A 27,766-nucleotide genomic window follows, 5' to 3' on the forward strand; every position below is an offset into this window, starting at 1 on the left:
TGATGCCATTCCATACTCTCCGTTCCAGCTATTATGAGCCGTCCTCCCCTCAGCAGCCTCCACTGAGCTGTACCAATGATTACACAGACCATTGACTTGAATATCTGTGCAGATTTATTTAGATAAGCACAAACATTTTTCAAAATTTCATTTGTGACATTTCAAGTATGCTAATGCATAGAACTAGAATTCTAAGCATTTGACATATAGCTAGTTCATTCATTATTCAGGTAATGTGCAGGTCAAATCTATATACAACAGAAGTGGATTGATACAAAGACATTACAGAATCACTGGTTGATACCACACTATCTAGGCAAAATGTCTCACCAGCCACAACATGCACATTTCTGGCAATCACCTTGAAGAGAAGTGTATTAAAGACATTGATAATGATGTTTGGGGGTAGCCAAATTCAGACTTTAAAAAGTGAAGTGTGAGATGGACTACATTTGTATAAGTAAGGGATAATCAACGAGGGGCTATGCGTTCTATGGAAGATAATGAACAACATGTAAGGTGTGTTCCACTATGCCCTAGCTGAGTGGAACTGACCGTCCATGGAGTTGCAATATTTTACAGAGGATGCATAGAGCCCGGAGTTGATTATCCATTTTAAACCATGGATATAATTTAACACAGTTTCCACTAGTAGAAATGTGTTGGTAGAAATGTGTTCAACATCCACTGACGTACCTAGTAAGTTTACTAGATAGCCACAGTAGTTGCTATGGTAACCAAACAGACATGTTAGTTTAGCTAACCAAACCATCAGTCCTAGCTTGCTATTATGAACATCAAATTCAACAATGCCAATGTTTTCAATTCGACTTTTGGTTTCAAAAGCAGCTCAAACAAAACATGTAAGCATGAACTATAGCGATTTAATTATACGTGCTGATATACCGTGCTTTATAGGGAAATAATGCACGCTTGAGAATGCCCTTCAAGCCAATCAGAAACGAGTATTAAACAAGGCCATGGTATAAAATCCAAATACGAGATGGCATGACACATCCCATATGGAAAAAATACATGCACACAGCATTTCAAGAAGGCACAACAAGGAATAAAATGCATCTATCTGTACACTCCCAGTATCAATAAGCCACATTTATTTCAAGAGTTAGTCTTCTTTTAAAAAATACAAATTCTAACTAAGTTAAGTTTGCAAATTTCAAACAGAGTGCTCAAAGACATTACACAATACACATAAATCAAGTGCATAAAAACTAAATTCACCCAACAACCCTTCATTCTGAACCTCTGTGCTCCGTGCTTGGACCAGGGTTGTGTTTATTAGGTGCCAAATTGAAGAAAACAGCAACTACCTGTACAATAAGTAATGCTCATATTCATTGCACGTTGCAAAAATGTTTTCCGTCATTTCACCTAATAAACACAACCCAGATGCACAGACGTGTTAAGTAACATGCATCAGAACACGATCACACATTCATGAAACTCCTGGCATAGAAACAGAAACTAGCAACATCTCTTACTGGTGTTGCGACAGGAGCATGACTGATTCATCTTGACTAAATATTGTGGCATCCTGAACTACAGAACAAAGCACGATGGGTCAGGGACCCCGTTGCAGCTGGGTATAGTAGTTTATTCTTAGCTTGAGCAGCAGACAGTAAAACACAGAACATAAGGCCTTTTCACACAACTGCGTTGAGCCAAGCCGAGCCACACAAACCAACTGTGCTAAAAAGGACAATCTGAAAATAAAATATCAGAGCCAGCTTGGTTTGGGTCAGCATGATAGTGTGAAAAGGGTAATAGTGTACGGTTGCAAGCTGTTGTATCCATTGTGCCCTGTGGCCCTCAAGCGTTCCTCTTGGTGTGGATGAGTAGGTCCCTCTGCAGGTCTGCCTCCAGGCTTCCCGCCCCCACCTTGCCTCCCGGCGGGTCGGTGACCAGGGTCAGCTTGTTGAACACCCCACGGCCAAAGTAGTCCGCCACCACAGAGAAACCATCATTGGAGCACCGCAGCTGAAATGCATAGAAATAATTGAGCCAGGATAAAGAAATGATAGCGTACACAACCGTTCTGAAAAAAAAGATGATATTTTGTGTTAAATTAGCTTTCCTCTTATAGTAGTGAACTTTATATTGATCTTTGGACTTGATAGATTAAGTGTTGCACTATTACTACGTCTTATTGAATGACTATTGACTACTACAGTATACAAAACTTTGTTGTAGTTTCAAGTCATGGCCAATAAAACATACTTGAACACAAAAGAGGGAGCGAGAGAGAATAAGAAAAGGCAAGCAAAGAGGGTATTTTCACTTGAGTCACCCCCTCAGCAGTTACCACAAAATATCAAATCAAATGTCAAACCTTACGAGTCCCTAACCAACAATGCAGATTAAACAAATACAGATAAGAAAAATAAATAAATAAAAGTAACAAGTAATTAAAGAGCAGCAGAAAAATTAAAATAGCGAGACTATATACAAGGGGGTACCGGTACAGAGTCAATGTGCGGGGGCACCGGTTAGTTGAGGTAGTATGTACATGTAGGTAGAGCTATTACAGTGACTATACATAGATGATAACAACAGAGAGTAGCAGCGGTATAAAAGAGTGGGGGGGGGGGAATGCAAATAGTCTGGGTAGCCATTTGATTAGGTGTTCGGGGGTAGAAGCTGTTTAGAAGCCTCTTGGACCTAGACTTGGTGCTCCTGTTTGCCGTGCGGTAGAAGAGAGAACAGTCTATGACTAGGGTGGCTGGAGTCTTTGACAATTTTAATGGCCTTCCTCTGACAGTGCCTGGTATAGAGGTCCTGGATGGCAGGAAGCTTGGCCCCAGTGATGTACTGGGCTGTACGCACTACCCTCTGTAGTGCTTTGCGGTCAGAAGCCGAGCAGGTGCCATATTAGGCAGTGATGTAACCAGTCAGGATGCTCTCGATGGTGCAGTTGTAGAACTTTTTGAGGATCGGAGGACCCATGCCAAATCTTTTCAGTCTCCTGAGAGGGAATAGGTTTTGTCGTGCCCTCTTCACGACTGTCTTGGTGTGCTTGGACCATGTTAGTTTGTTGATGATGTGGACACCAAGGAACTTGAAGCTCTCAACCTGCTCTACTGCAACCCCGTCGATGAGAATGGGTGTGCTCGGTCCACCTTTTCCTGTTGTCCACAATCATCTCCTTTGTCTTGATCACGTTGAGGGAGAGGTTGTTGTCCTGGCACCACCCGAACAGGTCTCTGACCTCCTACCAATAGGCTGTCTCGTCGTTGTTGGTGATCAGGCCTACCACTGTTGTGTCATCAGCAAACTCAATGATGGTGTTGGGGTCGTGCCTGGCCGTGCAGTCATGAGTGAATAGAGAGTACAGGAGGGGACTGAGCAGGCACCCCTTAGGGGCCCCTGTTTTGAGGATCAGCATGGCAGATGTGTTGTTACCTACCCTTACCACCTGGGGGCGGCCCGTCAGGAAGTCCAGGATCCAGTTGCAGAGGGAGGTGTTTAGTCCCAGGGTCCTTAACTTATTGATGAGCGTCGAGGGCACTGTGGTGTTGAACGCTGAGCTGTAGTCAATTAATAGCATTCTCACATAGGTATTCCTTACGTCCAGGTGGAAAAGGGCAGTGTGGAGTGCAATAGAGATTGCACCAACTGTGGATCTGTTGGGGCGGTATGCAAATTGGAGTGGGTCTAGGGTTTCTGGGATAATGGTGTTGATGTGAGCCATGACCAGCCTATCAAAGCAATTCATGGCTACAGACGTGAGTGCTACAGGTCGGTAGTAGTTGTTTAGGCAGGTTACCTTAGTGTTCTTGGGCACAGGCACTATGGTGGTCTGCTTAAAACATGTTGGTACTACAGACTCGGACAAGGAGAGGTTGAACATGTCAGTGAAGACACTTGCCAGTTGGTCAGTGCATGCTCGCAGTACACGTCCTGGTAATCCATCTGGTCCTGCAGCCTTGTGAATGTTGACCTGTTTAAAGGCCTTACTCACATCGGCTGCGGAGAGCCTGATCACAGTCTTCCGGAACAGCTGGTGCTCCCATGCATGTTTCAGTGTTATTTGCCTCAAAGTGAGCATAGAAGTAGTTTAGCTCATCTGGTAGGCTCGTATCACTGGGCAGCTCAACAAACACACAAAGAAGAAAGTGGAGTGACTAGGGCTGTCAGTGTGTGTTTCACCTGTCTGGTGAAGTGGTCGTGCAGGTCTCGTTTCTGGTCCTGGGCCCGCAGCATGTCCATGACCTTACGGTTTTCCGGTGTGCAGGTGGGACACTCGGCCTCACTCTCAGCGTAGCTCTCAAAGCAGTGCTGGTGGAAGGAGTGATTGCACAGGAAGTGAACAGAGGGCAGCTCGAGGGGGCTGTTGCACATGCTGCACTTGGTCTTCTGGAAGATTTTTGCGCTGTGAGAGAGAAAAGAGAAAATCAGAACAGTTTCATGTAATGGTCTTCGTGAGGTCAAATCAAGCATTCAAAATACAACAGGGCTTGACATGAACTTTCTTTAGCCATTTGTTCTTTGGACAAGTAGGACACATTTTTTACTTGTCCGAAAGCTCAAGTCACTTGTTCCTCCCCAAAAAAGGTCTGTAAAACCATGGGCCAAAAAGGTGACAAAATTGTGTTGTATGATACAAGGAACCACTTCACAAAATAAAAATTATTATTATCACTGGTATTGACAATAGAAAGCTGCTGGTCTCTGATCCCATGTATTATATCACCTGCCGGTGTGGCCTTGAGCAAGGCACTTAACCCCCCATGAAGTAAAATACTGCACTGATAGGCTACTGTATATAACCCTCCATCTGGAGCGCTACTGGGTGTGCAGGATCCAAACCTGCTCAAACATACCCGAGTCAGCTTAACAAGGTCCTGTTGAGCAGCTGATTTCTTTTACAATCTGGTGTGTTAGAGCAGGGCTGGAGCAAAATCCTGCACACCCAGTAGCACTCCTGGACTTTCCTGGAGGATTGTTGGCCACCCTGCAACATTACAATTACAACCAAATACTGTTTGTCTTTATAAAGTAATTCCCTCATTTAATGAACCAGGGATCAAATGGCTAAGGTGAGCGACTTCAAAGCAAAGTATCTAACTAAAACAAGTTAATCTATACTGAACAAAAATATGAACTCAACACGTAGTGTTAGTCCCATGTTTCATGAAATGAAATAAAAGATCCCAGACATTTTCCACACACACAAAAAGCTTATTTCTCTGAAATTGTGCACAAATTTGTTTACATTCCTGTTAGTGAGCATTTCTCCTTTGCCAAGATAATCCATCCACCTGACAGGTGTGGTATATCAAGAAGCTGATTAAACAGCATGATCAATACACAGGTGCGGCTTGTGCTGGGGACAATAAAATACCACTCTAAAATGAGTAGTGGTCACACAACACAATGCCACAGATGTCTCAAGTTGAGGGAGCGTGCAATTGGCATGCTGACTGCAGAAAAGTCCACCAGAGCTGTTGCCAGAGAATTGAATGTTCATTTCTTTACCATAAGCTGCCTCCATCGTTTTATCAAATATGTTAGTACGTCCAACCGGACTCAACCACAGTCCATGGGTAACAACTCCAGCCCAGGACCTCCACATCCAGCTGCTTCACCTGCGTGATCAGCTGAGACCAGCCACCCAGAGAGCTGATGAAACAGAAGTATTTCTGGCTGTAATAAATCCCTTTTGTTGGGAAAACTAATTCTTATTGGCTGGACCTGGGAGGGCATGTGCCTGGCTCCCCACCCACTGGGGAGCTAGGCACATGCCCTCCCAGGTCCACCAATGGCTGCACCCCTGCCCAGTCATGTGAAATCCATAGATTAAGGCCTAATTAATATATTTCAATTGACTTATTTTCTTATATAAACTGTAACTTAGTAAAATCATTGAAATTGTTGTATTTATATTTTTGTTCAGTATATTTACAAGGCCAGAATATTACATTTTCAGGGGAGACCTTGACAGCATAGGAGTTACTTATCAATTAGGTTTTTCTTTTAGGTACTTTTTACGCCTTTTTCTCCCCAATTTCAGGATATCCAATTGGTAGTTAGAGTCTTGTCCCATCACTGCAATTCCCCTACGGAAATCGGGAGAGGCGAAAGTCGAGAGCAATGCTTCCCCCGAAACACGACCCTGCCAAGCCGCACTGCTAGCTTAACCCGGAAGCCAGCCACACCAATGTGTCGGAGGAAACACCGTCCAACTGGCGACCGAAGTCAGCTTGCAGGCACCCGGCCTGCAACAAGGAGTCGCTACAGCGAGACAGGACAAGGAAATCCCGGCCGGCCAAACCCTCCCTTAACCCAGACACCGCTGGGCCCATCTTGCACCACCTCATTGGTCTCCCGGTTACGGCCGGCTGTGATACAGCCTGGGATTGAACCTGGGGCTGTAGTGACGCCTCAAGCACTGCGATGCAGTGCCTTACGCTTTGAACACACAGATAGTGTCATTGCGCAAAATAGTGCGCATTGTCATCTGGATATGTATGCAACAAAAGTTCAACATTCAATTTGAGATTTACTATGCAATCTGATACACGTCAAATCAGTTTTCTTGATCTTCTGATCTTGTGTGAAAATAATGTTCCATACACTAATCTTTACAGGAAACCTACTGATCATAACAGTTTGTCGAGGGCTGACAATTGTCACCCACTTCCCTTGAAAAAATGTTGCCCTACAGCCAATTCTGTCGAATCAGAAGAATTTGCAGAAAACAATCAGATTGACAGAAATACAGCTGAGACGCAAAGAAAATTCAAGGAGAGGGGGTACAAAAATGATCAGATTAATACTGCCATTGAGAAAATTCAAAACATGACCTTTTTCAAGGTCAGTCTCGTAAAAATAAGCATTCTTGCGTTCTAACTACCCGCTATTCAAAGTGCTCTGAACAAATTAAGGAAATCGTTCAAACATTGGCACATTCTTAAATCCGATGATAGTCTCGGTAATGTGTTTTCGGACCTTCCCTTGGTCGTATTCTCGCGGGGCAGAAATCTCCGAGACCAATTGGTACACTGATTTACCACCCCAAGATATCCCTGCACAACGTGTATTTGCGCCCCTACTGAATGGAAACTACAAGTGTAATGGCTGTGCTCAATGCAATGGGACTTACAAATGTAGATCCTTCAAACACCCCCAAACAGGGAAACAGACCCCAATCAAAGGTGTTATTACGTTCGCCACTAAGGCAGTTATTTATCTTATAACTTGCCCTTGTGGTAAAAATTGTGGGTAAAACAAAGCGCAAATTAAAAGTACGTATCTCAGAGCATCGTAGCACCATTAGGTGCAAAAACTCGACTTACCCAGTTGCGGCCCACTTTTTTGAAGCAAACCACTCGATTTCGTCTCTGCGTTATATTGGCATCGAACAAGTCACCCTCCCTAGGAGAGGGGGTGACCTCGATAACTTATTGTTAAAACGAGAGGCTGCCCGGAGCTTTAATTTAAAGATCCTTGCTCCATTCAGTCTCAACGTAGACTTTGATCTGAAGCCATTCTTGTGACTTTGCCATTATAATTGTTTGTAGGCTTATGTAGTCTAAATTGAATCTATGATCGCATGCTATTCATTTGTTTTTTTATATGTTCTTTGCATGTCATTTTAATATTTGAGAATTAACCAATGATATTAGGCCATACTTGGCCATGATTACAGACACCTGTGTGTGTGTCTTTTGACACTATATAAACGAGTCACCCTGCAGTGTTTGTGATCATACCCTGATGAAGACAGCTTGCCTGTCGAAACGTTGGACATTACATTTTTGCATCTGAGCTCTTAGAGTGTGCGGCTCTCCTTTATTTTCAACTTCTACCATTTCTGTCAAGCTGTCTACGCATACAGTTTGACGCATACGTTCGATAAACCCAATGTATGCACCACACCGAACGCACTGCAACTGCCTCTACAAAGCAATACTGCAAGATATTTGGCAAACGCAGCGTTTCATTGGAAATGAATGTAATTCTGGTGTACAAAAATACAATGACGCTGTCGGTGTGTTCTTAGCGTTAGACCGGTGTGCCACTCGGAAAATCAATTAGGCTATTCTAAGAATATTTTTTTTTACATTGCCAGAAGTAAATGGCCCATATTGAATAGAGGAGAATGCCAGCTTTCTATAACAATGTCAGAACACATTTTCAACACCCAATTTTGAGAGCTTGAGAGAGTTTTACAAATCGGAGTATGCAGCATTGGTATCATCAACTGTGCACCCGTGCACAAATGTCGGCCATTTGCACTTATACACGAGTGCCGGTGGAAAGTTTTCGGACACCGGACATGACAATTACATTAATATATGCAAATAGCTAAATAGTTAACCAGCAAAACAGCCAATTCAAAGCATATTGTGTAGTTTGGCTGGTTATCTAGTTAGTCTGTTGTATACCAATATTTTACCTGCTGCTGCAATCTCTCTTTCTCTCTTTCTCTCACTCGCACACACTCAGGTGATGCAAACACCATGACTTTTCCAGGATTTTCTGTGCTGACATAAAATGTGCTACAACTGGGCAAATAACTCACTAACTAGCAATGATCAACTCACGTTGGTCAAAAAAATAAAGAAATATCCTGCGACTGCAGGATTGAAGACCGCTCGTGCAGGTCAATGCAGGCCTACAAAAATTCTACTCCGATGCGCTCTGCAGAGATTGGGAGGACAGTGTGCAACACATTGCATCCGGAGGACACTTTGATCCAATTGTGATTGGAGGAACCTAATTGTTTGTCGTTGTGATTTGAGTGTTTTTTTTTGTCCATTCAGACAACTTAAATCTATAATGTGCTTGTCCAAAAAAATGTTTTACATGCGCAGGGGAATCGTTAATGTGGAGCCTTGTACAGTAACAATTTGCATCAAAGTGCAGCCACCAAACAAATTGAGATTGTGTTTCTTAGACACTTCTCACCCCTTATACATGTCAGATGAACTGGATGGAACACGGAGGAAACTCCACTTGTGAACAAGACCCAGCTCTAGGGGATAGGTGTTGTTTTAGGAGTGGACTTTGGTTAGGATGGTCCTGTCCCTCACCTGCTTCTGAGTTCCTGGATCTCGGCGCGGAGGTGGGCCGTCTCCTCACGGTACTGGCGGATCTTGCGCTCATCGTCCTCAATCTGCTGGCTCTCCCTCTGCAGCTTGTTGATCAGGTAGTCCTTGATGACCGACAGCGTGGCTGTGGAGTTGTGTGCCAGCGTCTGCACCACTGTGGACCAACACGTGCATAGACATGCGTGCACACACACAAACTTAGCAACAGTGCCCAATAAAATGATCCCACTCAGCTATAATAATGCTCCAAGTACTTTTCCTATGAGCATATACAGTACCTTCAGAAAGTATTCACACCCCCAAAGACTTGTTCCACATTTTGCTGTGTTACAGCCTGAATTCAAAATGGATTAAATATATTTTTGTTCCTCACCCATCTACACACAATGACAAAGTGTAAACATATTTTAGACATTTTTGCTAATTTATTGAAAATTAAATACAGAAATATCTAATTTACATCAGTATTCACACCCAAGTCAATACATGTTAGAATCACCTTTGGCAACGATTACAGCTGTGAGTCTTTCTGGGTAAGTCTAAGAGCTTTGCACACCTGGATTGTGCAACATTTGCCCATTATTCTTTTCAAAATTCCTCAAGCTCTGTCAAATTGCTTGTTGATCATTGCTAGACAACCCTTTAAGTCTTGCCATAGATTTTCAAGCAGATTTAAGTCAAAACTCTAACTCTGCCACTTAGGAACATTCACAGTCTTCTTGGTAAGAAACTCCAGTGTAGATTTGGCCTTGTTTTAGGTTATTGTTCTGCTGAAAGGTGAATTCATCTCACAGTGTCTGGTAGAAAGCAGACTGAACCAGGTTTTCCTGTAGGATTTTGCCTGTGCTTAGCTCAATTCCATTTATTTTTTTTATCCTGAAAAACTCCCCAATCCTTAACAATTACAAGCATACCCATAACATGATACTGCCACCACCGTGCTTGAAAATATGGAGTGTGGTACCCAGTAATGTGTTGTATTTTCCCAAAACATAACACTTTGTATTCAGGACAAAACATTTTTTTTGCAGTATTACTTTAGTTCCTTGTTGCAAACAGGATGCATGTTTTGGAATATTTTTATTCTGTACAGGCTTCCTTCTTTCACTGTCAATTAGGTTAGTATTGTGGAGTAACTTAACGGAGGCTGGCTCAACAACATTGTTCTCCTATCACAGCCATTAAACTCTGTATTGTTTTAAAGTCACCAATGGACTCATGGTAAAATCCCTGAGCTGTTTCCATCCTCTCCGGCATCGGAGTTAGGAAGGCCGCCTGTATTGATAGACCATCCAATGTGTAATTAATAAGTTAAGAGATATTGGATATCAGCCTTTTTTTTTTATCCACCTACAAATCGGTGCCGTTCTTTGTGAGGCTTTGGAAAACCTCTGGTTAAATCTGTGTTTGAAATTCAGTGCTCGACTGAGGGACTTCACGGATAATTGTACGTGCAGGGTATAGAGTTGAGGTAGTCATTTAAAAAAAATCTGGAAAAACACTCTTATTGCACACAGAGTTAGTCCATGCAACTTAACAAAGGGGTTGAATATAACAAAGGGGTTGAATACTTATCGACTCAAGACACTTCAGCTTTTCATTTTTAATGAATTTGTTCCCCAAAAAATTAACAATTCCACTTTGACATTAATTCAGGAATTGCATGTAGGCCAGTGACAAAATCTAAATTTAACACATTTTAAATTCAGACTGTAACAACAAAATGTGGAAAAAGTCAAGGGGTGTGAATACTTTCTGAAGGCACTTCCGGGTTAAGGTTCACTTAACCTGGCAAGTTTATCATGGATTTGCGCATGTGACGTCAAAATAGAACACTCTAGCCAGTGAGACATTCAAATGACAGGAAGTGGAAGCAAAAGACCCCAAAGAAAGTTTGAGTTTCTTTTAAGTTGATGAGGTCTGATATAATTCAAGCAGTGATTAGTAGGCACATCTCTACAGAAAGCCCCAGTCTTCATTAATAGAGAAGGAGAAATACAGAGAAAAACTGCAAATATAGCCACTGGCTCACGCTCACCCAATAGGGGAGGCATCAGGTTGTTCTGGTCGATGTGCTCCAGGACTTGGCTGATGTAGGCCTTGCAGTCCTCCTCTTTACGGGCAAAGTATCCCAGCGCCTGCTCCCACAAGCATACTTCCTGGTCGCCGTAGCGCTTGCAGGCCTCCACCACTTTGCCATACTCCTCATTCTGCATGTGGTAATGCATGATCTGCTGGTACCTACAGAAAGAGGGACATCATCAACTATATCAATCAAATTACATCATTGACAATATCAGTACACCAATAAAGTCCAAAAAGTCCAGTGGTGTAAAGTACTTGTGTAAAAATACTTTAAAGTACCAATTAAATCGTTTTTTGGGGTATCTGTACTTTACTATTTATATTTGACAACTTTTACTTTACAACATTCCTACAGAAAGTAACATACTTTTTCCTCCATACATTTTCCCTGACTGAGAGCACACCTTTCTTGTTTTTCTTTTATATTGACGATGCTATTGTCCGGTTTAAATATTATCGATTACTTAGGCTAAAAACAACCTGAGGATTGATTATAAACATCGTTTGACATGTTTCTACGAACTTTACAGATACTATTTGGATTTTACATCTGCCTGTTGTGACTGCCTTTGAGCCATTGGATTACTGAACAAAACGCGCCAACAAAATTGTGGTTTTTGGCTATAAAGAGGGACTTTATCGAACAAAACAAACATTTATTATGTAACTGGGAATCTTGTGAGTGCAACCATACAAAGATCAAAGGTAAGGCATTTTTTATATCGCTATTTCTGACTTTTGTGTCGCACCTGCCTGGTTGAAATATGACTTTCATGCTTTTGTATGCGGGGCGCTGTCCTCAGATAATCGCATGGTTTGCGTTCGCCGTAAAGCCTTTTTGAAATCTGACACGGCGGCTGGATTAACAACAAGTTAAGCTTTATTTTGATGTATAATACATATATTTTCAAGAATGTTAAATATTTGAATTGAGTATTTTTGAATTTCGCGCTCTGCAATTTCACTGGATGTTGGCCAGGTGGGACGCTACCGTCCCAGGTACCCATAAGAAGTTAGGAATTTGAAATTATTTATACTTGCACTTTTGATACTTAAGTATATTTTAGCAATTACATTTACTTTTGATACTTAATTATATTTAAAACCATACCTTTACTCTAGTAGTATTACACTTGGTGACTTTCACTTCAGTCATTTTCTATAAAAAAAAAGGTATCTATACTTTTACTCAAGAATCGCATGGTTTTAAATCCACTGGGGGGGAGTGAATGAGTGTAAACTTCAGGGGGAAGCAGAAATATTGGAATTGGGATCATGTGTTTCGGACTGGAGAGGTTTAGAGACAGGAATACTCACAGTTTGCCCTTCTCATAGAGGTACAGGACCCCTTCTTTGAAGTTGTGCATCTGGCACAGGACGAGGGCCTTGTCAAATACGGTGTTGTCGCTCCTCAGCAAGGACAGTGCTGCCCCCTGCAGGACCTTCTTCCTCTGCCAGACAAAATAGAAAGAAGACAGTCAGATAGACCAGACAAAACCAAACATTTGATACTCCAGACAAAAAGGTAAGGAAAGGTGTTTGTTCGGAAAATGTAATAAATAATTTAGGCTGCAGGTATGTCATCTAATATGAAACATTTGGTAAATGATAACGAATGATAGTGAACACGTGGCAGTTTTCCATACAAATTATTGTGTTCCCATCACCTCAGAGTCTTGTTCATGTGCCCAGTCCTGCAGCCGTAGTTCTAGCAGTGTGTCATACACCCCCTGAGAGGAGAAGGGCTCCACCTCAATCATGTGCTCCAGGAAGGCCCTTAGCTCCCGCGGGTTATTAGCAAACACAGAGATGAACTCCTCTGAATTTGCCTGGGAGATAAAGGTAAGTACAGTGAGTGCTAGTACTATTACCACCATTATTATCCATGATACATGCATTTTATCATCATTGTTTCATCATTACCATTAGAAGTAGTACCATCCTTATCAATATAAGCTGTATTACTTACACGTAATTGATAAAGCCACTTTAATTAAAGAAAGGATCTCAAGTCCAAAGTACTAATGCTGCTAGACTAGTAACACTAGGACTAATGTGCTCAGCTGCCTGGGAGGTGAGGTCGCCCGTTAAGGTTAAACGGCTGACCTTCTTGGCCACTGCCGGACCTCTGTCCAGGCTGTCTCTTTCCATGGCATCCCGGCTGGGCTGGTAGTCGGTACACAGGCCCTTGAGAAGCAGTGTGGTGCCGTCGGGGACGTGGTGCATCAGGGTCTTGCCGTAGCGTTTCATGTTGCTCTCTGCCTGGTCAAAAGGAAGTCGTCCAATGTAGCGCAAAGCCTCCTGGTAGTTCTGTATGGAACATAGAGGGAGACAAAGGGGTTTGAATTTCAGTAAAGGCTCGTTCGAATCAGGTAGACTTTACCCAAGGGTATTAGAGGTTCTTCGTCCAATTAAATCATCAATTGCAAAATGTGTTTATTCCCTCAATGTGATAAATGTTTAAACTATCCTTAAATGTAGATTGACTCAGTAATCTAAACACAGTCAAATGACACTGCTGCGCATTTCAACATTGTCCAACAGCCTGAAACAGCCTCAAAGCTCTATCTTATTTTATCAGGGAGAAAATTAAGAGATCTGGCAGTTAGGCCATGTAAGCAGGGGGGACCCGGTGTCCATTTATCTAACTCAGACGGCTCATCTTAACACTACTACATCCACTATTACTTTCTAGTCTCTTTCACCTTCAGGTCCTCAAGCTGGATCTTCAGGTACCACTTGTGGTGCTGGTGCCTCTCGGCCAGGAAGACTGCGTGACTGTGGTAGCCTGCCTGGCGCAGCACCTTGATGGCAATCTCCACGTCGAAGTGGACCTCGCTCTCGCTGCTCTGAAGGGGGGGGGGGGGGTCAAACGGGAAAGGAGATGTCAGAGCGTTGAGACCTTCTGTGCATGATGACATACATACAGTATCTGTCGATTCATTGTCCATATACAGCAATAGGTTTTCTATCATCATTTTGTAATCCAAAATAGTATTCTGAAACTCTGGAATCCTTCTCAGGGCAATGATTATGATCCTGGAGAGCTACTCGGTGTGTATGCTTTTGTTCCAGGCCATCACTAACACATCTGCTTCGACTACTCCCAGACTTTAGTCTGGGCTAGAGGTCGACATATTAAATCGGCATGGCCGATTAATTAGGGCCGATTTCAAGTTTTCATAACAATCGGTAATCAGCCTTTTTAGACACCGATTATGGTCAATTACATTGCAATCCACGAGGAGACCGCGTGGCAGGCTGACCACCTGTTACGCGAATGCAACATCAAAAGGACCTTGTGGCTGCAAGGAGGCAAGGTAAGTTGCTAGCTAGCATTAAACTTATAAAAAAAAAAAAAAAGAATTCACATAATCACTAGTTAACAAACACATGGTTGATGATATTACTAGGTTAACTAGCTTGTCCTGCGTTGCATATAATCAATGCGGTGCCTGTTAATTTCTCATCGAATCACAGCCTACTTCAATTTCACCAAACGCTGTGATGATTTAACAAAAGCGTATTCGGGTAAAAATGCACAATCGTTGCACAAATGTACCTAACCATAAACATCAATGCCTTTCTTAAAATCAATACACAGAAGTATATATATTTTTAAACCTGCATATTTAGTTAAAATAAATTAATGTTAGCAGGCAATATTAACTAGGGAAATTGTGTCACTTCTCTTGCGTTCAGTGCAAGCAGAGTCAGGGTATTAGCAGCAGTTTGGGCCGCTAAAAACTTTGAAGACCATTTCTTCCTAACAAAGACCATAATTAATTTGCCAGAATTTTACATAATTATGACATAACATTGAAGGTTGTGCAATGTAACAGCAACATTTAGACTTGGGGTTGCCACCCATTCGATAAAATATGGAACGGTTCTGTATTTAACTGAAAGAATAAACGTTTCGTTTTCGAAATTATAGTTTCCGGATTTAACCATATTAATGACCAAAGGCTCGCATTTCTGTGTGTTTATTATATTATAATTAGATATTTGATAGAGCTGTCCGAGTGGTGGTAGGCAGCAGGCTCGTAAGCATTCATTCAAACAGCACTTTCCTGTGTTTGCCAGCAGCTCTTAGCAATGCTTGATGCAATGTGCTGTTCATGACTTCAAGCCTATCGACTCCCGAGATTAGGCTGGCAATACTAAAGTGCCTATAAGAACATCCAATAGTCAAAGGTATATGAAATACAAATGGTATAGAGAGAAATAGTACAATAATTCCTATAATAACTACAACCTAAAACCTCTTACCTGGGAAAATTGAAGACATGTTACAAGGAACCACCAGCTTTCATATGTTCTCATGTTCTGAGCAAGGAACTTAGATGTTAGCTTTTTTACATGGCACATATTGCACTTTTACTTTCTTCTCCAACACTTTGTTTTGCATTATTTAAACCAAATTGAACATGTTTCATTATTTATTCGAGACCAAATTGATTTCATTGAAGGATTATATTAAGTTAAAATAAAGGTGATCATTGTTCATTCAGCATTGTTGTAATTGTCATTATTACAAGTGTATACAGTTGAAGTTGGAAGTTTACATACACCTTAGCCAAATACATTTAAACTCAGTTTTCCACAATTCCTGACATTTAATCCTAGTAAAAATTCCCTGTTTTAGGTCAGTTAGGATCACCACTTTATTTTAAGAACGTTAAATGTCAGAAAAACAATAGAGAGAATGATTTATTTCAGCTTTTATTTATTTCATCACATTCCCAGTGGATCAGAAGTTTACATGCACTCAATTAGTATTTGGTAGCATTGCCTTTAAATTGTTTAACTTGGGTCAAACGTTTCGGGTAGCCTTCCACAAGCATCCCACAATAAGTTGGGTGAATTTTGGCCCATTCCTCCTGACAGAGCTGGTGTAACTGAGTCAGGTTTGTAGGCCTCCTTGCTCGCACACGCTTTTTCAGTTCTGCCCACAAATGTTCTATAGGATTGAGGTCAAATCAAAGTTTGTTACGTGCGCCGAATACAACAGTGAAACGCTTACTTACAGGCTCTAACCAACAGTGCAAAAAAGGTATTAGGCGAACAATAAGTAAAGAACTAAAAACAACAGTAAAAAGACAGTGAAAAATAACAGTAGCGAGGCTACATACTGGCACCGGTTGGTCAGGCTGATTGAGGCAGTATGTACATATGGTTAAAGTGACTATGCATATATGATAAACAGAGAGTAGCAGTAGCGTAAAAGAGGGGTTGGAGGGTGGTGGGAAACACTGCAGAAAACCCGGTTAGCCAATGTGCGGGGGCACCGGTTGGTCGGGCCAATTGAGGTAGTATGTACATGAATGTATAGTTAAAGTGACTGTGCATATATGATAAACAGAGAGTAGCAGCACAGCAGCGTAAGAGGGGTTGGGGGGGCACAATGCAAATAGTCCGAGTAGCCATTTCATTACCTGTTCAGGAGTCTTATGGCTTGGGGATAAAAAAAATTAAAAAACTGTTGAGAAGCCTTTTTGTCCTCGATTTGGCACTTAGAGAGAACAGTATGACTGGGGTGGGCTGGGGTCTTTGACAATTTTTAGGGCCTTCCTCCGACACCGCCTGGTGTAGAGGTCCTGGATGGCAGGCAGCTTAGCCCCAGTGATGAACTGGGCCGTACGCACTACCCTCTGTAGTGCCTTGCGGTCAGATGCCGAGCAGTTGCCATACCAGGCGGTGATGCAACCGGTCAGGATGCTCTCGATGGTGCAGCTGTAGAACCTTGAGGATCTGAGGACCCATGCCAAATCTTTTTTGATTCCTGCGGGGAAATAGGCTTTGTCATGCCCTCTTCATGACTGTCTTGGTGTGTTTGGAACATTATAGTTTGTTGGTGATGTGGACACCAAGGAACTTGAAACTCTCAACCTGCTCCACTACAGCCCCGTCGATGAGAATGGGGGCGTGCTCGTTCCTCCTTCTCCTGAAGTCCACAATCATCTGTTGTTATTCTGGCACCACCTGGCCAGGTCACTGACCTCTTCCCTATAGGCTGTACCGTCGTTGATCAGGCCTACCACTTGTGTCGTCTGCAAACTTAAGGATGGTGTTGGAGTCGTGCCTGGCCATGCAGTCGTGGGTGAACAGGGAGTACAGGACGGGACTGAGCACGCAACCCTGGGGGGCTCCAGTGTTGAGGATCAGCTTGGCAGATGTTGCTACCTACCCTCACCACCTGGGGGCGGCCCATCAGGAAGTCCAGGATCCAGTTGCAGAGGGAGGTGTTTTGTCCCAGAATCGTTAGCTTAGTGATGAGCTTTGAGGGTACTATGGTGTTGAACGCTGAGCTGTAGTCAATGAATAGCATTCTCACATAGGTGTTCCTTTTGTCCAGGTGGGAAAGGGCAGTGTGGACTGCAATAGAGATTGCATCATCTGTGGATCTGTTTGAGCGGTATGCAAATTGTAGTGGGTCTAGGGTTTCTGGGATAATGGTGTTGATGTGAGCCATTACCAGCCTTTCAAAAGCACTTCATGGCTACGGACGTGAGTGCTACGGGTCTGTAGTCATTTAGGCAGGTTGCCTATATGTGTTCTTGGGCGTGTTCAGGAACATGTTGAAAATGTTAGTGAAGACACCTGCCAGTTGGTCAGCACATGCCTGGAGCACACGTCCTGGTAATCCGTCTGGCCCCGTAGCCTTGTGAACGTTAACCTGTTTAAAGGTCTTACTCACATCGGCAACGGAGAGCGTGATCACACAGTCGTCCGGAACAGCTGATGCTCTCATGCATGCCTCAGTGTTGCTTGCCTCGAAGCAAGCATAGAAGTGATTTAGCTCGTCTGGTAGGCTCGTGTTACTGGACAGCTCGTGACTGTGCTTCCCTTTTGTAGTAATAGTTTGTAAGCCCTGCCACATAAGACGAGCGTCGGAGCCGGTGTAGTATGATTCAATCTTAGCCCTGTATTGACCCTTTGCCTGTTTGATAGTTCGTCGCAGGGCATAGCAGGATTTCTTGTAAGCTTCCGGGTTAGTCCCGCACCTTAAAAGCAGCAGCTCTACCCTTTAGTTTAGTGCGAATGTTGCCTGTAATCCATGGCTTCTGGTATGTACGTACAATCACTGTGGGGACGACGTCCTCGATGCACTTATTGAAAAAGCCAGTGACTGATGTGGTGTACTCCTCAATTCCATTGGAAGAATCCCGGAACATGTTCCAGTTTGTGATAGCAAAACAGTCCTGTAGTTTAGCATCTGATTCATCGGAACACTTTTTTATAGACAGAGTCACTGACGCTTCCTGCTTTAATTTTTGTTTGTAAGCAGGAGGATAGAATTGTGGTTGGATTTACCAAATGGAGAGCGAGGGACAGCTTTGTACGCGTCCCTGTGTGTAGTACATGTGATATAATGTTTTTTCCCCTCTGGTTGCACATTTAACACATTGATGGAAATGAGATAAATCAGTTCTAAGTTTCCCTGCATTAAAGTCTCTGGCCAGTAGGAGCACCACCTCTGGGTGAGTGGTTTCCTGTTTGCTTATTTCCTTATACAGCTGACTGAGTGTGGTTTTAGTGCCAGCATCGTCTGTGGTGGTAAATGTGGTATGCTATTTATCACGAGATACTATACCTCAAGCAAGCAAAATCTAGAGACTTCCTTAGATTTTGTGCACCAGCTGTTATTTACAAATATGCACAGACACCACCAGACACCACCACCCCCCCCCCCCCCCCCCCTCCTCGTCGTGTGCTGTTCTATCTTGCCGGTTCAGCGTATATCCCGCTAGCTGAATATCCATTTCATCCTTCAGCCACAATTCCGTGAAACATACGTTTTTACAGTTGATGTCCGGTTTGTAGGATATTCGTGATCGTACCTCGTCTAATTTATCCAAACATAACAATGGTCATTAATTCTATTTTTGTTTTATCAGACCAGAGGACATTTCTCCAAAAAGTACGATCTTTGTCCCCATGTGCAGTTCCAAACCGTAGTCGGTCCTGAGCGGTATGACGGCTGCATGGTCCCATGGTGTTTATACTTGCGTACTATTGTTTGTACAGATGGACGTGGTACCTTCAGGCATATGGAAATTGCTCCCAAGTATGAACCAGACTTGGAGGTCTACAATTTTATTTCTGACGTCTTGGCTGATTTCTTTTGATTTTCCCGTGATGTCAAGCAAAGATGCACTGAGTTTGAAGGTAGGCCTTGAAATACATCCACAATGGACTCAAATGATGTCAATTCGCCTTTCCGAAGCTTCTAAAACCATACCATAATTTTTTGGAATTTTCCAAGCTGTTTATAGGCACAGTCAACTTAGTGTATGTAAACTTCTGACCCACTGGAATTGTGATACAGTGAATTATAAGTGAAATGATCTGTCCGTAAACAAATTGTTGGAAAAATGACTTGTGTCATGCACAAAGTAGATGTCCTAACCGATTTGCCAAAACTATAGTTTTAACAAGAAATTTGTGGAGTGGTTGAAAAACTAGTCTTAATGACTCCAACATAAGTGTATGTAAACTTCTGACTTCAACTGTATTTATATATAAAAATCGTCCAAATAATCAGCATCTGCTTTTTTTGGTCCTCCAATAATCGGTAGTGAAAGATCATAATCGGTCGACCTCTAGTCTGGACCATGATTATCTGAAGCCCCGGAATGAAAGCCTGCACACACAGTTAACTCCCCTGCACACACTGTTAAGTAACCCTTGGCTTACAGTTTAATTGCTAACCTTGATGAACTCTTCAAGCTTAGAACTGTCCTTGAGCTTGGTGTAGCAGTTTAGCAGCAGGGTGGTGTGGTCGGCATTGGCCAGCGACTGCCGGTGCAGGGCCTGGAGGTAGGCCGTCAGGTTATGGATCCTCTGAGCATCCAGAAACTTCCGGATTACGTAAGAGGGCTCCAGCTTCCTGATTGTGCTGAGGGAGGGAGGGGAAAAAGGTTGCGTTCTCAATTGACATTTTATGGAACACAACGGCAGAGGCTTTTGGTGCTGCCTTCTGTCTGCATTCAGTACTTACTTCAGGCAGCCAATCTACTCCCATTGTTGGAGCACAAAACCCATTTTCTCTTTTAATTAAACACAGGTAGGTTTTCCATTTCATTGTTTTTCTCTGACACCAACATGTTGGATTTAAAGCAATTGAGTTGGGAGACCCCACCTTGCCTATACAACGGTAGTGGGAACACTGACCTCTCACAAATCTCCCCCAAGAATCCAACTGACAATCTAAATGCTTAAGGATTAGCAAAAAAGCAACTTGTTGATCATGTTAACAGGACTTGATTGGATAAGACGAGGGTGGGTAGCTTTCAGTAAAACCAAGTTCGTAAACATAGCAGCAAAGAAACCACTACTAAGGGATACCAATAAGATGAGACTTGCTTGGGCCAAGAAACACGAGGAATGGACATTAGACCAGTGGAAAGCTGTCCTTTGCCTGATGAGTCCAAATTTGAGATTTTTGGTTCCAACCACTTTGTCTTTGTGAGACGCAGAGTAGGTGAACGGATGATCTGTGCATGTGTGGTTCCCACCGTGAAGCATGGAGGAGATGGTGTGGGGATGCTTTGCTGGTGACAGTCAGTGATTTACTTAGAATTTAAGGCAAACCTAACCAGCATGGCTACCACAGCATTCTGCAGCAATACACCATCCCATCTGGTTTGCGCTTAGTGGGACTATCATGTTTTTCAACAGGACAATGACCCAAAATACATCTCCAGGTTATGTAAGGGCTATTTGACCAAGAAGTAGAGTGATGGAGTGCTGCATCAGATGACCTGGCCTCCATAATCACCCGACCTCAACCCAATTGAGATGGTTTGGGATGAGTTGGACCGCAGAGTGAAGGAAAAGCAGCCAACAAGTGCTCAGCATATGTAGGAACTCCTTCAAGACTGTTGGAAAAGCATTCCTCATGAAGCTGATTGAAAAAATGCCAAGAGTGTGCAAAGCTGTCATCAAGGCAAAGGGTGCCTACTTTGAAGAATCTCAAATATATTTTGATTTGCTTAACACTTTTTTGGTTACTACATAATTCCATATGTGTCATTTCATAGTTCGTAGAATAGTTAAGAAATCTAATGTAGAAAATAGTAAAATAAAGAAAAACCCTTGAATGAGTAGGTATCCAAACTTTTGACTGGTACTGGATGTATTATTATTATTATTATTATTATGAAGTTAGATACATCAACCCCTGGGTGATATCATACCGGATGTACTGTTGGATGGCTCCATCGTGGTCCCCCTTCACGTAGAGGTGGTCACCGTATTGCCTGAAGATCTCAGACAGCCCGTCACTGTCCAAGTGCTGGCTCTTAGCCAGGTTGATGGCCATCACAAACAGATTCTTCTTGAAAAGCATCTAAAGACAGATTGAAGTGTTAAGTGCCTTGCTCAAGGGCACAATGGTAGTAAACAATACTTGGGATCTGAAACCTGTAGTCTTCTAGTTTCCAGTTCAATCTGGTGCTGAGTTGAACATAATACATTGGAGGGGAAAAGAAGGCATGATGTCAGTCAGCGTATTTTAGGCTAACCTCTAGCTTGGTCTGAGTGTCTTTCTCCTGCAGCACAAACATCTTTCCATCCCGAGTCAGGATGTAGAAGGAGCCCCATTCGGCCAGAACGTCGATGATGTCATCAAAGGAAGCGCTGTAGGCAATGAACTTGTTGTCCAGGTCGTAGATTGTCAAGATTTGTTTCTCCGAAGGAGTTGTCTCTCTACTCCCAAATTCAGACCTGAGTACAGAACTTGTGTTCAATACATTGTCATAGGAGTTAATATATCACCTAAAAATGTGCCTGTTTGGTTGAATGTTTAAGGGGTGTTCTTCTCAAAAAACAATTTACTGTTTTCTTCTTTATACTTACAGTCAACATAAATTGATTTAGTATAAAATGACTTGTGTTTCATTTCAATAAAAAAAAGGAAATGACACTTGGCTAACCTTTGACCTTTATAAGGACTCATACTGACCCTGGCCTTGAACCTTAGGGGACCCGTTCAAAAGAAATGGCTGCTGTGCCACCATCAGAGAGTTGTTCTTACTTGTTGGGAGACTTGGTGTCCCTGGTGAGCAGCAGGAGGTAGCCCCGGTGCCAGTGGGCCAGTAGCTTGTGCCCGTCGAAAGCGAAACAGGGACCCCGTTCATCAGGCTGGTAAAGGTATACACACTCGTCCCCCGCGACAATAAACTGGGAGTCCTGGGAGGGGTCTGTGAGCGCAGAGCAACGCAGCGCACAGCCGTGGGTGTCCAGTTCCAGTTTAGGGTACTCCTTCACCGACAAAGTGTAGCACTAGTCATGGGGTGGAAACAACACCAAATGAAATAGAAGCAAGTTAGTGCTCATGCTCCAAGGGAAAAGTAGTATGGCGACAGGCATGGGGTCAATGCCATTTCAAATCTATCAATTCAAATCCTCCTTGAAAATATGACACTTTCAAATATTGAATTGTAATTTACATGAATAACCTGAATTGATCTTAAACTTGCTTCTATGGACTTCACTTATCAGAGTGACATTTGAAAAGCTCAAATGACTTACATGGACTTTTTCCAGAGTGGCAACAAATAAGTGAGTGACTTTGCTCTGCTGACGGAAAGCGAGGCCTGTGATTGGACAGGTGCCCTCATGCAGTGTCAGGGTTTTACTGTGCCTGTCCCGGGTTATGTCACCCTTTGTCAACACCACACTGCCATCTGTGAAGCCTGCAATGACATGGGGATTATCAATTTATAACAGGGAGCAAACACAAATGTCAAAACCAAATCTAAACTATAGGTGACATAGGTAGTACTGAAGAAATGCCACTTACCAATGGCCATAAAGTTTAGGTTCTCGTGTACACTGAGGCAGGACACCTCTGTTGGTTTGTTCCCAGGAATTGCTGGGAATATTCTGGTACACAGAGGATTCCCGCTGTCACGCTTGTCCGGATTCCATACCTTCACCTGGCAAACAGTAACACAGCTGGGTTTCTAGTAACAGTTCACAAATAACTACCAAGGAAACTAAAATACTGTTTTTTGATAGTTAGTATTAAATATATCCTACTAAATGTCTTACCAGGGGGTTAATTCCTTGCTCATCCTGCCCAACCGTGACCAAAATGCTGTGCTGCTTGAGCTGGTAGAGGTGGGTCACTCTCAGCTTGTAAGCCTGAAAGGAGGACAACTGTAGGGAGCGCGTCAAAAACCAGATCTGACCGTCCATATGTAATTTATTCTGGTTCAAGGAAGCATCATTTTAAATCAGAGACAAATGGGCATTTGCATGGTTAGGGATAGAGGAGACAATTACAAAGGCAGGGCCATGTTCGAATACTCTTAAAATGTATATAAATTTGCCATAGGAATAAGAAGTGTAATGTATACAAGCAATGTAAATATGTACTCTTCTTAGTCGTATGACTAGCATGTATAGCAATAATCATTTCCTTACTTGCAGCTAGCCAATGAGCATAATTTTGGCATATAAACTCAATTTCATTAACGTTATTAGTTAACTTGCTTAAAATGACAAGACTGCTTGTCTGGGTAGCACGTTCGTTAGCTAGAATTGACAAACTAAATTAACTATGCTATGTTAACGTCATGGAAACCACCGAAAGGATATCTCCAAGAACGATGTGGCCCCGGCCCGAGTCACATGCAGATATGCCAACGGGGAGGACGAAGTTCTTCCCATTATCTCCAGCGTCCTTCACCGTCTCTTTATCAAAAAACACAAATCGTCTCCACTGTAAGAACGCGGCCATTTTCTTTGCACTGTCTGTATCCTCAGGGAAGAAATCATGTGATACACATCACAAGTCATGTGAGAGAGGGGGAGGAGGAAGAAGAGAATTGTAAATTATATATATATTTTTTTTTAAAAGCCAATCAACACACGAAATGAATATGTTTATCAATGTAGGTGGCAGGCAATAAGGGCGAGGGTCACAAAATAAAGTGGTAAACTGTTGATCATGTTCATTTTGAAATATCACCCATTCAATAGTCTTTTCCCCCCGCACTTATTTATTTTGCCCGTTGGCTAATTTTCATCTGCAGTCCCTGTGTCACATATTAAAACAACATTTAGCGTCACAAACATTAATTACATAAAGTAAAGCTAAGAACTCGTTCAAATCAAGAAAAACGCGTACCAGTAAGTAACAGATCAATCAATCAGTAATAACATTAAAAAAATTACATTGACTTCCACATTGTTTTGACTACAACAACTAGTACTCGACGACACAATAGGTCACCTTAATACAATGTCATATAATTTACGCCCATTAATTGAACGTGGACCAATCACATATTCACAAAAATTATGTTCTCGACAGCCTTCACCGAAAGGACCTATCACTCTGTAGTACTTGGAATGTGGACGACGGGCTCTTGCCACATTCATAACAACTGGGAATTCGGAAATCTCTGACTTCCGACATCAGTGCGTTCAGAACAACTGCGACCTCGGGAAAAAAAACGAGCCCCGACTAGTGAAAATCGTTTAAAACCGTCATCAAACTCGGAATCCCAAATAGGGAACCTCTTTCCGACCTGAAGATCAATGATGTCTTGATTCCACCTTGTTTTTTCCGAGTCCCCAATAGTCTTGAAAGCACCAACAGAGTCATCGCTGTACTCGCGGAACAACGACTCTAGTGGTTTCCACTAGATAGCACAACCACAAAGTCAAAATCGAATATATCGTAAAAATTAATGAAAGCAAAATTGAGGTTTTTGGTCTTAATTTAAGGTTATGCATAAGGCTAGCCGTTTGGTTAAGGTTGGGGTTAAGGTCAGGTTTAAAGAAGATACATTGTAGAAATAGGCGGGGTTTATGACTTTGTGTCTGTGGTAACTACTGTCGACCGACTCGAGTGGATCCAATGAGATCACGCCGCGTTCTGGGCCCTATGGCGAGAACAAGCAGGTGATAGCAAGGGAAAAATCAAGAAATCTTTATTAGAGTGGCTACGAAGAGGTTTTCAGTTAATAGATCAAGCCAACAGTAAGAAGCATCACCTAAAATAATACCGTTTAGCTCGCTGCAAGTAAAGGCGTGCGCTTTCATTTTGTTCATATTGTTGTTTAAACCAGTCTGCTTCAAAAACTGAACTGCTGGAGTGGAGAAGGTAAGTTTCTGCTCTGTCAGCAATGTGCCTAACTAGTTAAGTAATTGTTTTTCCATTATGTTCTAATTACCAGCAAATACTGTTGTTCATGGGATCCATTGAAGCAGTCCTAGCTACCGGTTATTTGCTAACATAGTCTCTCATTTCAAATGAAATGGCTGAGGGATTTTAAAGGTGTATTCTAGGTAGTGTTTCTAAAAAGCATTATTTGTATTGTAGTAACCTACCTAACTAGCAGACGGAACCCGTTTACAGAACCCAAGACTTCTTTTTGTTTTTGAATGAATGGTCAAGGCATCACCTGCGCTGGGCGGTCCGTAGTATTCATACTGTACGCCAGTGCTCCATGATGGGGCTAGAAGTTTCCACGCTCAGGGTATTTGAATATTAATAACTACATGCTATAAAGCCATTAGCTTGCTGATTGCCTATTGTTTTCTACTTGATATAGACATTAGCTAGCATATATCCTTTATTTCGCGACACGTGCCCTAGTCCGTAGGCAGAAAAATAATTGCCTCACGTTTTCATCATGCTTCCTGACTTTTCATCAGCACTTGAATTAACAGTCGCACAACTAAACTGAGTCGCACAACTAAACTGAGTCGCACAACTAAACTGAGTCGCACAACTAAACTGAGTCGCACAACTAAACTGAGTCGCACAACTAAACTGAGTCGCACAACTAAACTGAGTCGCACAACTAAACTGAGTCGCACAACTAAACTGAGTCGCACAAGTAAACTGATCAAAGGGCATGAGTCATGAAACATCCACTTAACTGAATAGTGGTAGAAAAAGTACCCAAAATCATGCTTCAGTCATTTTCTATTAAGTTATCTTTATTTATACTCCAGTGAAAGTCAAAATATTTGGTTTTAAATATACTTTACTTTGTTAACTTTATGTAATTGCTGCAGTGTACTTAAGTATCAAGTTAAAGTAGTAAAAATCATTTCAAATTCCTTATATTAAGCAAAGCAGATGGCCACTTAATATTTATTTACGGATAGCCTGAGGCAGGCTCCCACTCATACATAATTTACTAACAAAGCATGTGTTTTTTGTGTCTGCCAGATCAGAGGCAGTAGGGATGACCAGGGACGTTCTCTTGACAAGTGTGTGAATTATACCATTTCTGTCCTGCTAAGCATTCAAAATGTAACTTGTAGTTTTGGGTGTCAGGGAAAATGTGTGGAGTAAAAAGTACTTTTCCTCAGGAATGTAGTGAAGTAAAAGTTGTCAAATATTAATAGTGAAGTACAGATTCAGAAAAATGACTTAAGTAGTACTTGAATTGTTTTTAAGTACTTTACACCACTGCCTGAATGCACCTGGACAGTGAAGGTGGCATATTGTCCCCAACTCTAGTTTGGAATTGTGAAGTCTGAAGAACCGTTACAGGCTGACTACACAGCTCGCGTTGCAAAATACATTTAAAAATGTATATTATTCAATTATTGCACCCACACTGCTCGCGCGCGCCAACGAGCATCTGCATTGCCAAGGGCTGAAATAGAAGTCAATTCTATTTGTGACGCGGATCGCGCTGCAAGTCCTGCCTCTCCCATCTCCTCATTGGTTTATAGAAGCAGGTACCCACGTGCCAGCTCCTCATTGGTTATACCCACGTGGGTGACTGAAAGACGAATGAGGTCGGTGGCGGTAATGCACCTAATTTATGAAAGTTGCCAATCGCAATATAAAGTCAAGAAAAGAGAGCTTGGAAGGAGGAGAGATGACTAGAAACGATACGGTTGACCGTTTTATGTGTGGATTAATTGTCGGAATAGAGGACCTTGTGCATTTCAGGTAAAGTAACAACTCAATGTTTATATCCCAGAACAAATTAGCTAGCTAAATTGCCATACCGCCCGCTAGCAGAACACAAGCCAACAACATCCGGTGAAATTGGAGTGCTCGCAATTAAAATAAATAATCGGAATATTAAACATTCATGAACATACAAGTATCTTATCATTTAAAAGCTTAATAATTTCTTGTTAATCTGTCTGATTTACAATAGGCTTTACAGCGAAAGCATACCATGCGATTGTCTGAGGACGGCGCCCCACATCAACATATTTTTCAACCAGCACATGCTTCATAAAATCACAAATGGCGACTAAATATGTCACTTACTTTTGAAGATCTTCCTCTGTTTGCAATCCCAAGCTACAACATGAATGGTCATTTTGTTAGATAACCTTATTTATATCCCAAAAAGTCAGTTTAGTTGGCGCCATCGATTTCAGTAATCCACTCGTTCAACATGCAGACAAAGCAGTCCAAAAAGCTACTGCTAAACTTCATCCAAACAATGTTTCTATTTAATCCTCAGGTACTCTAAAATGTAAATAAACGAATATTTCATACGGAAAGTAGTATGTTCAATAGGAAAGCAAAATTGGTAAGCGCGCGCCCTCTTCCTCGCGTGCCGAAAGACTATTGTACCGGTGCTCTCCTAACCAAAACAAAATTCTTG

General features: G+C 42.3%; 2 protein-coding genes across 5 annotated transcripts in view; one reads left to right on the forward strand and one right to left on the reverse strand.

The window, feature by feature from the left end:
* Positions 1-96: 96 nt before the first annotated feature.
* Positions 97-25,600, reverse strand: LOC106567638 (VPS11 core subunit of CORVET and HOPS complexes). Of its 2 annotated transcripts, none has more exons than XM_082960285.1 (17): positions 25,583-25,600; positions 23,765-23,864; positions 23,220-23,364; positions 22,969-23,104; positions 22,698-22,861; positions 22,201-22,448; positions 21,689-21,890; positions 21,362-21,513; positions 19,875-20,061; positions 13,865-14,008; positions 13,266-13,469; positions 12,827-12,988; positions 12,477-12,610; positions 11,113-11,315; positions 9,057-9,228; positions 4,168-4,390; positions 97-1,998 (listed from the first exon to the last, which is right to left on the reverse strand). In XM_082960285.1, coding segments are annotated over exons 2-17 (2,646 nt in total). In that variant the 5' UTR covers positions 23,767-23,864; positions 25,583-25,600; the 3' UTR covers positions 97-1,830. The 2 variants fall into 2 exon arrangements, with proteins under 2 accessions (XP_082816411.1, XP_082816410.1); XM_082960284.1 differs by having other exon boundaries at positions 23,765-23,924.
* The window catches only part of LOC106567637 (hypoxia up-regulated protein 1), a 23,350-nt gene continuing 20,224 nt past the window's right edge, over positions 24,641-27,766 (forward strand). For 2 of the 3 annotated variants that reach the window (XM_045693491.2, XM_045693492.2), the window contains exon 1: positions 25,616-25,657. In XM_045693491.2, the coding sequence (XP_045549447.2) occupies positions 25,628-25,657 (30 nt within the window). In that variant the 5' untranslated portion in view covers positions 25,616-25,627. Of the gene's footprint in view, positions 25,282-25,615; positions 25,658-27,766 lie in introns of those variants that run through there. The other variant, XM_014137166.3, reaches the window with a different exon arrangement.

Source organism: Salmo salar, chromosome 13, assembly GCF_965601325.2.
Source record: "Salmo salar chromosome 13, fSalSal1, whole genome shotgun sequence".
NCBI lineage: Eukaryota > Metazoa > Chordata > Actinopteri > Salmoniformes > Salmonidae > Salmo > Salmo salar.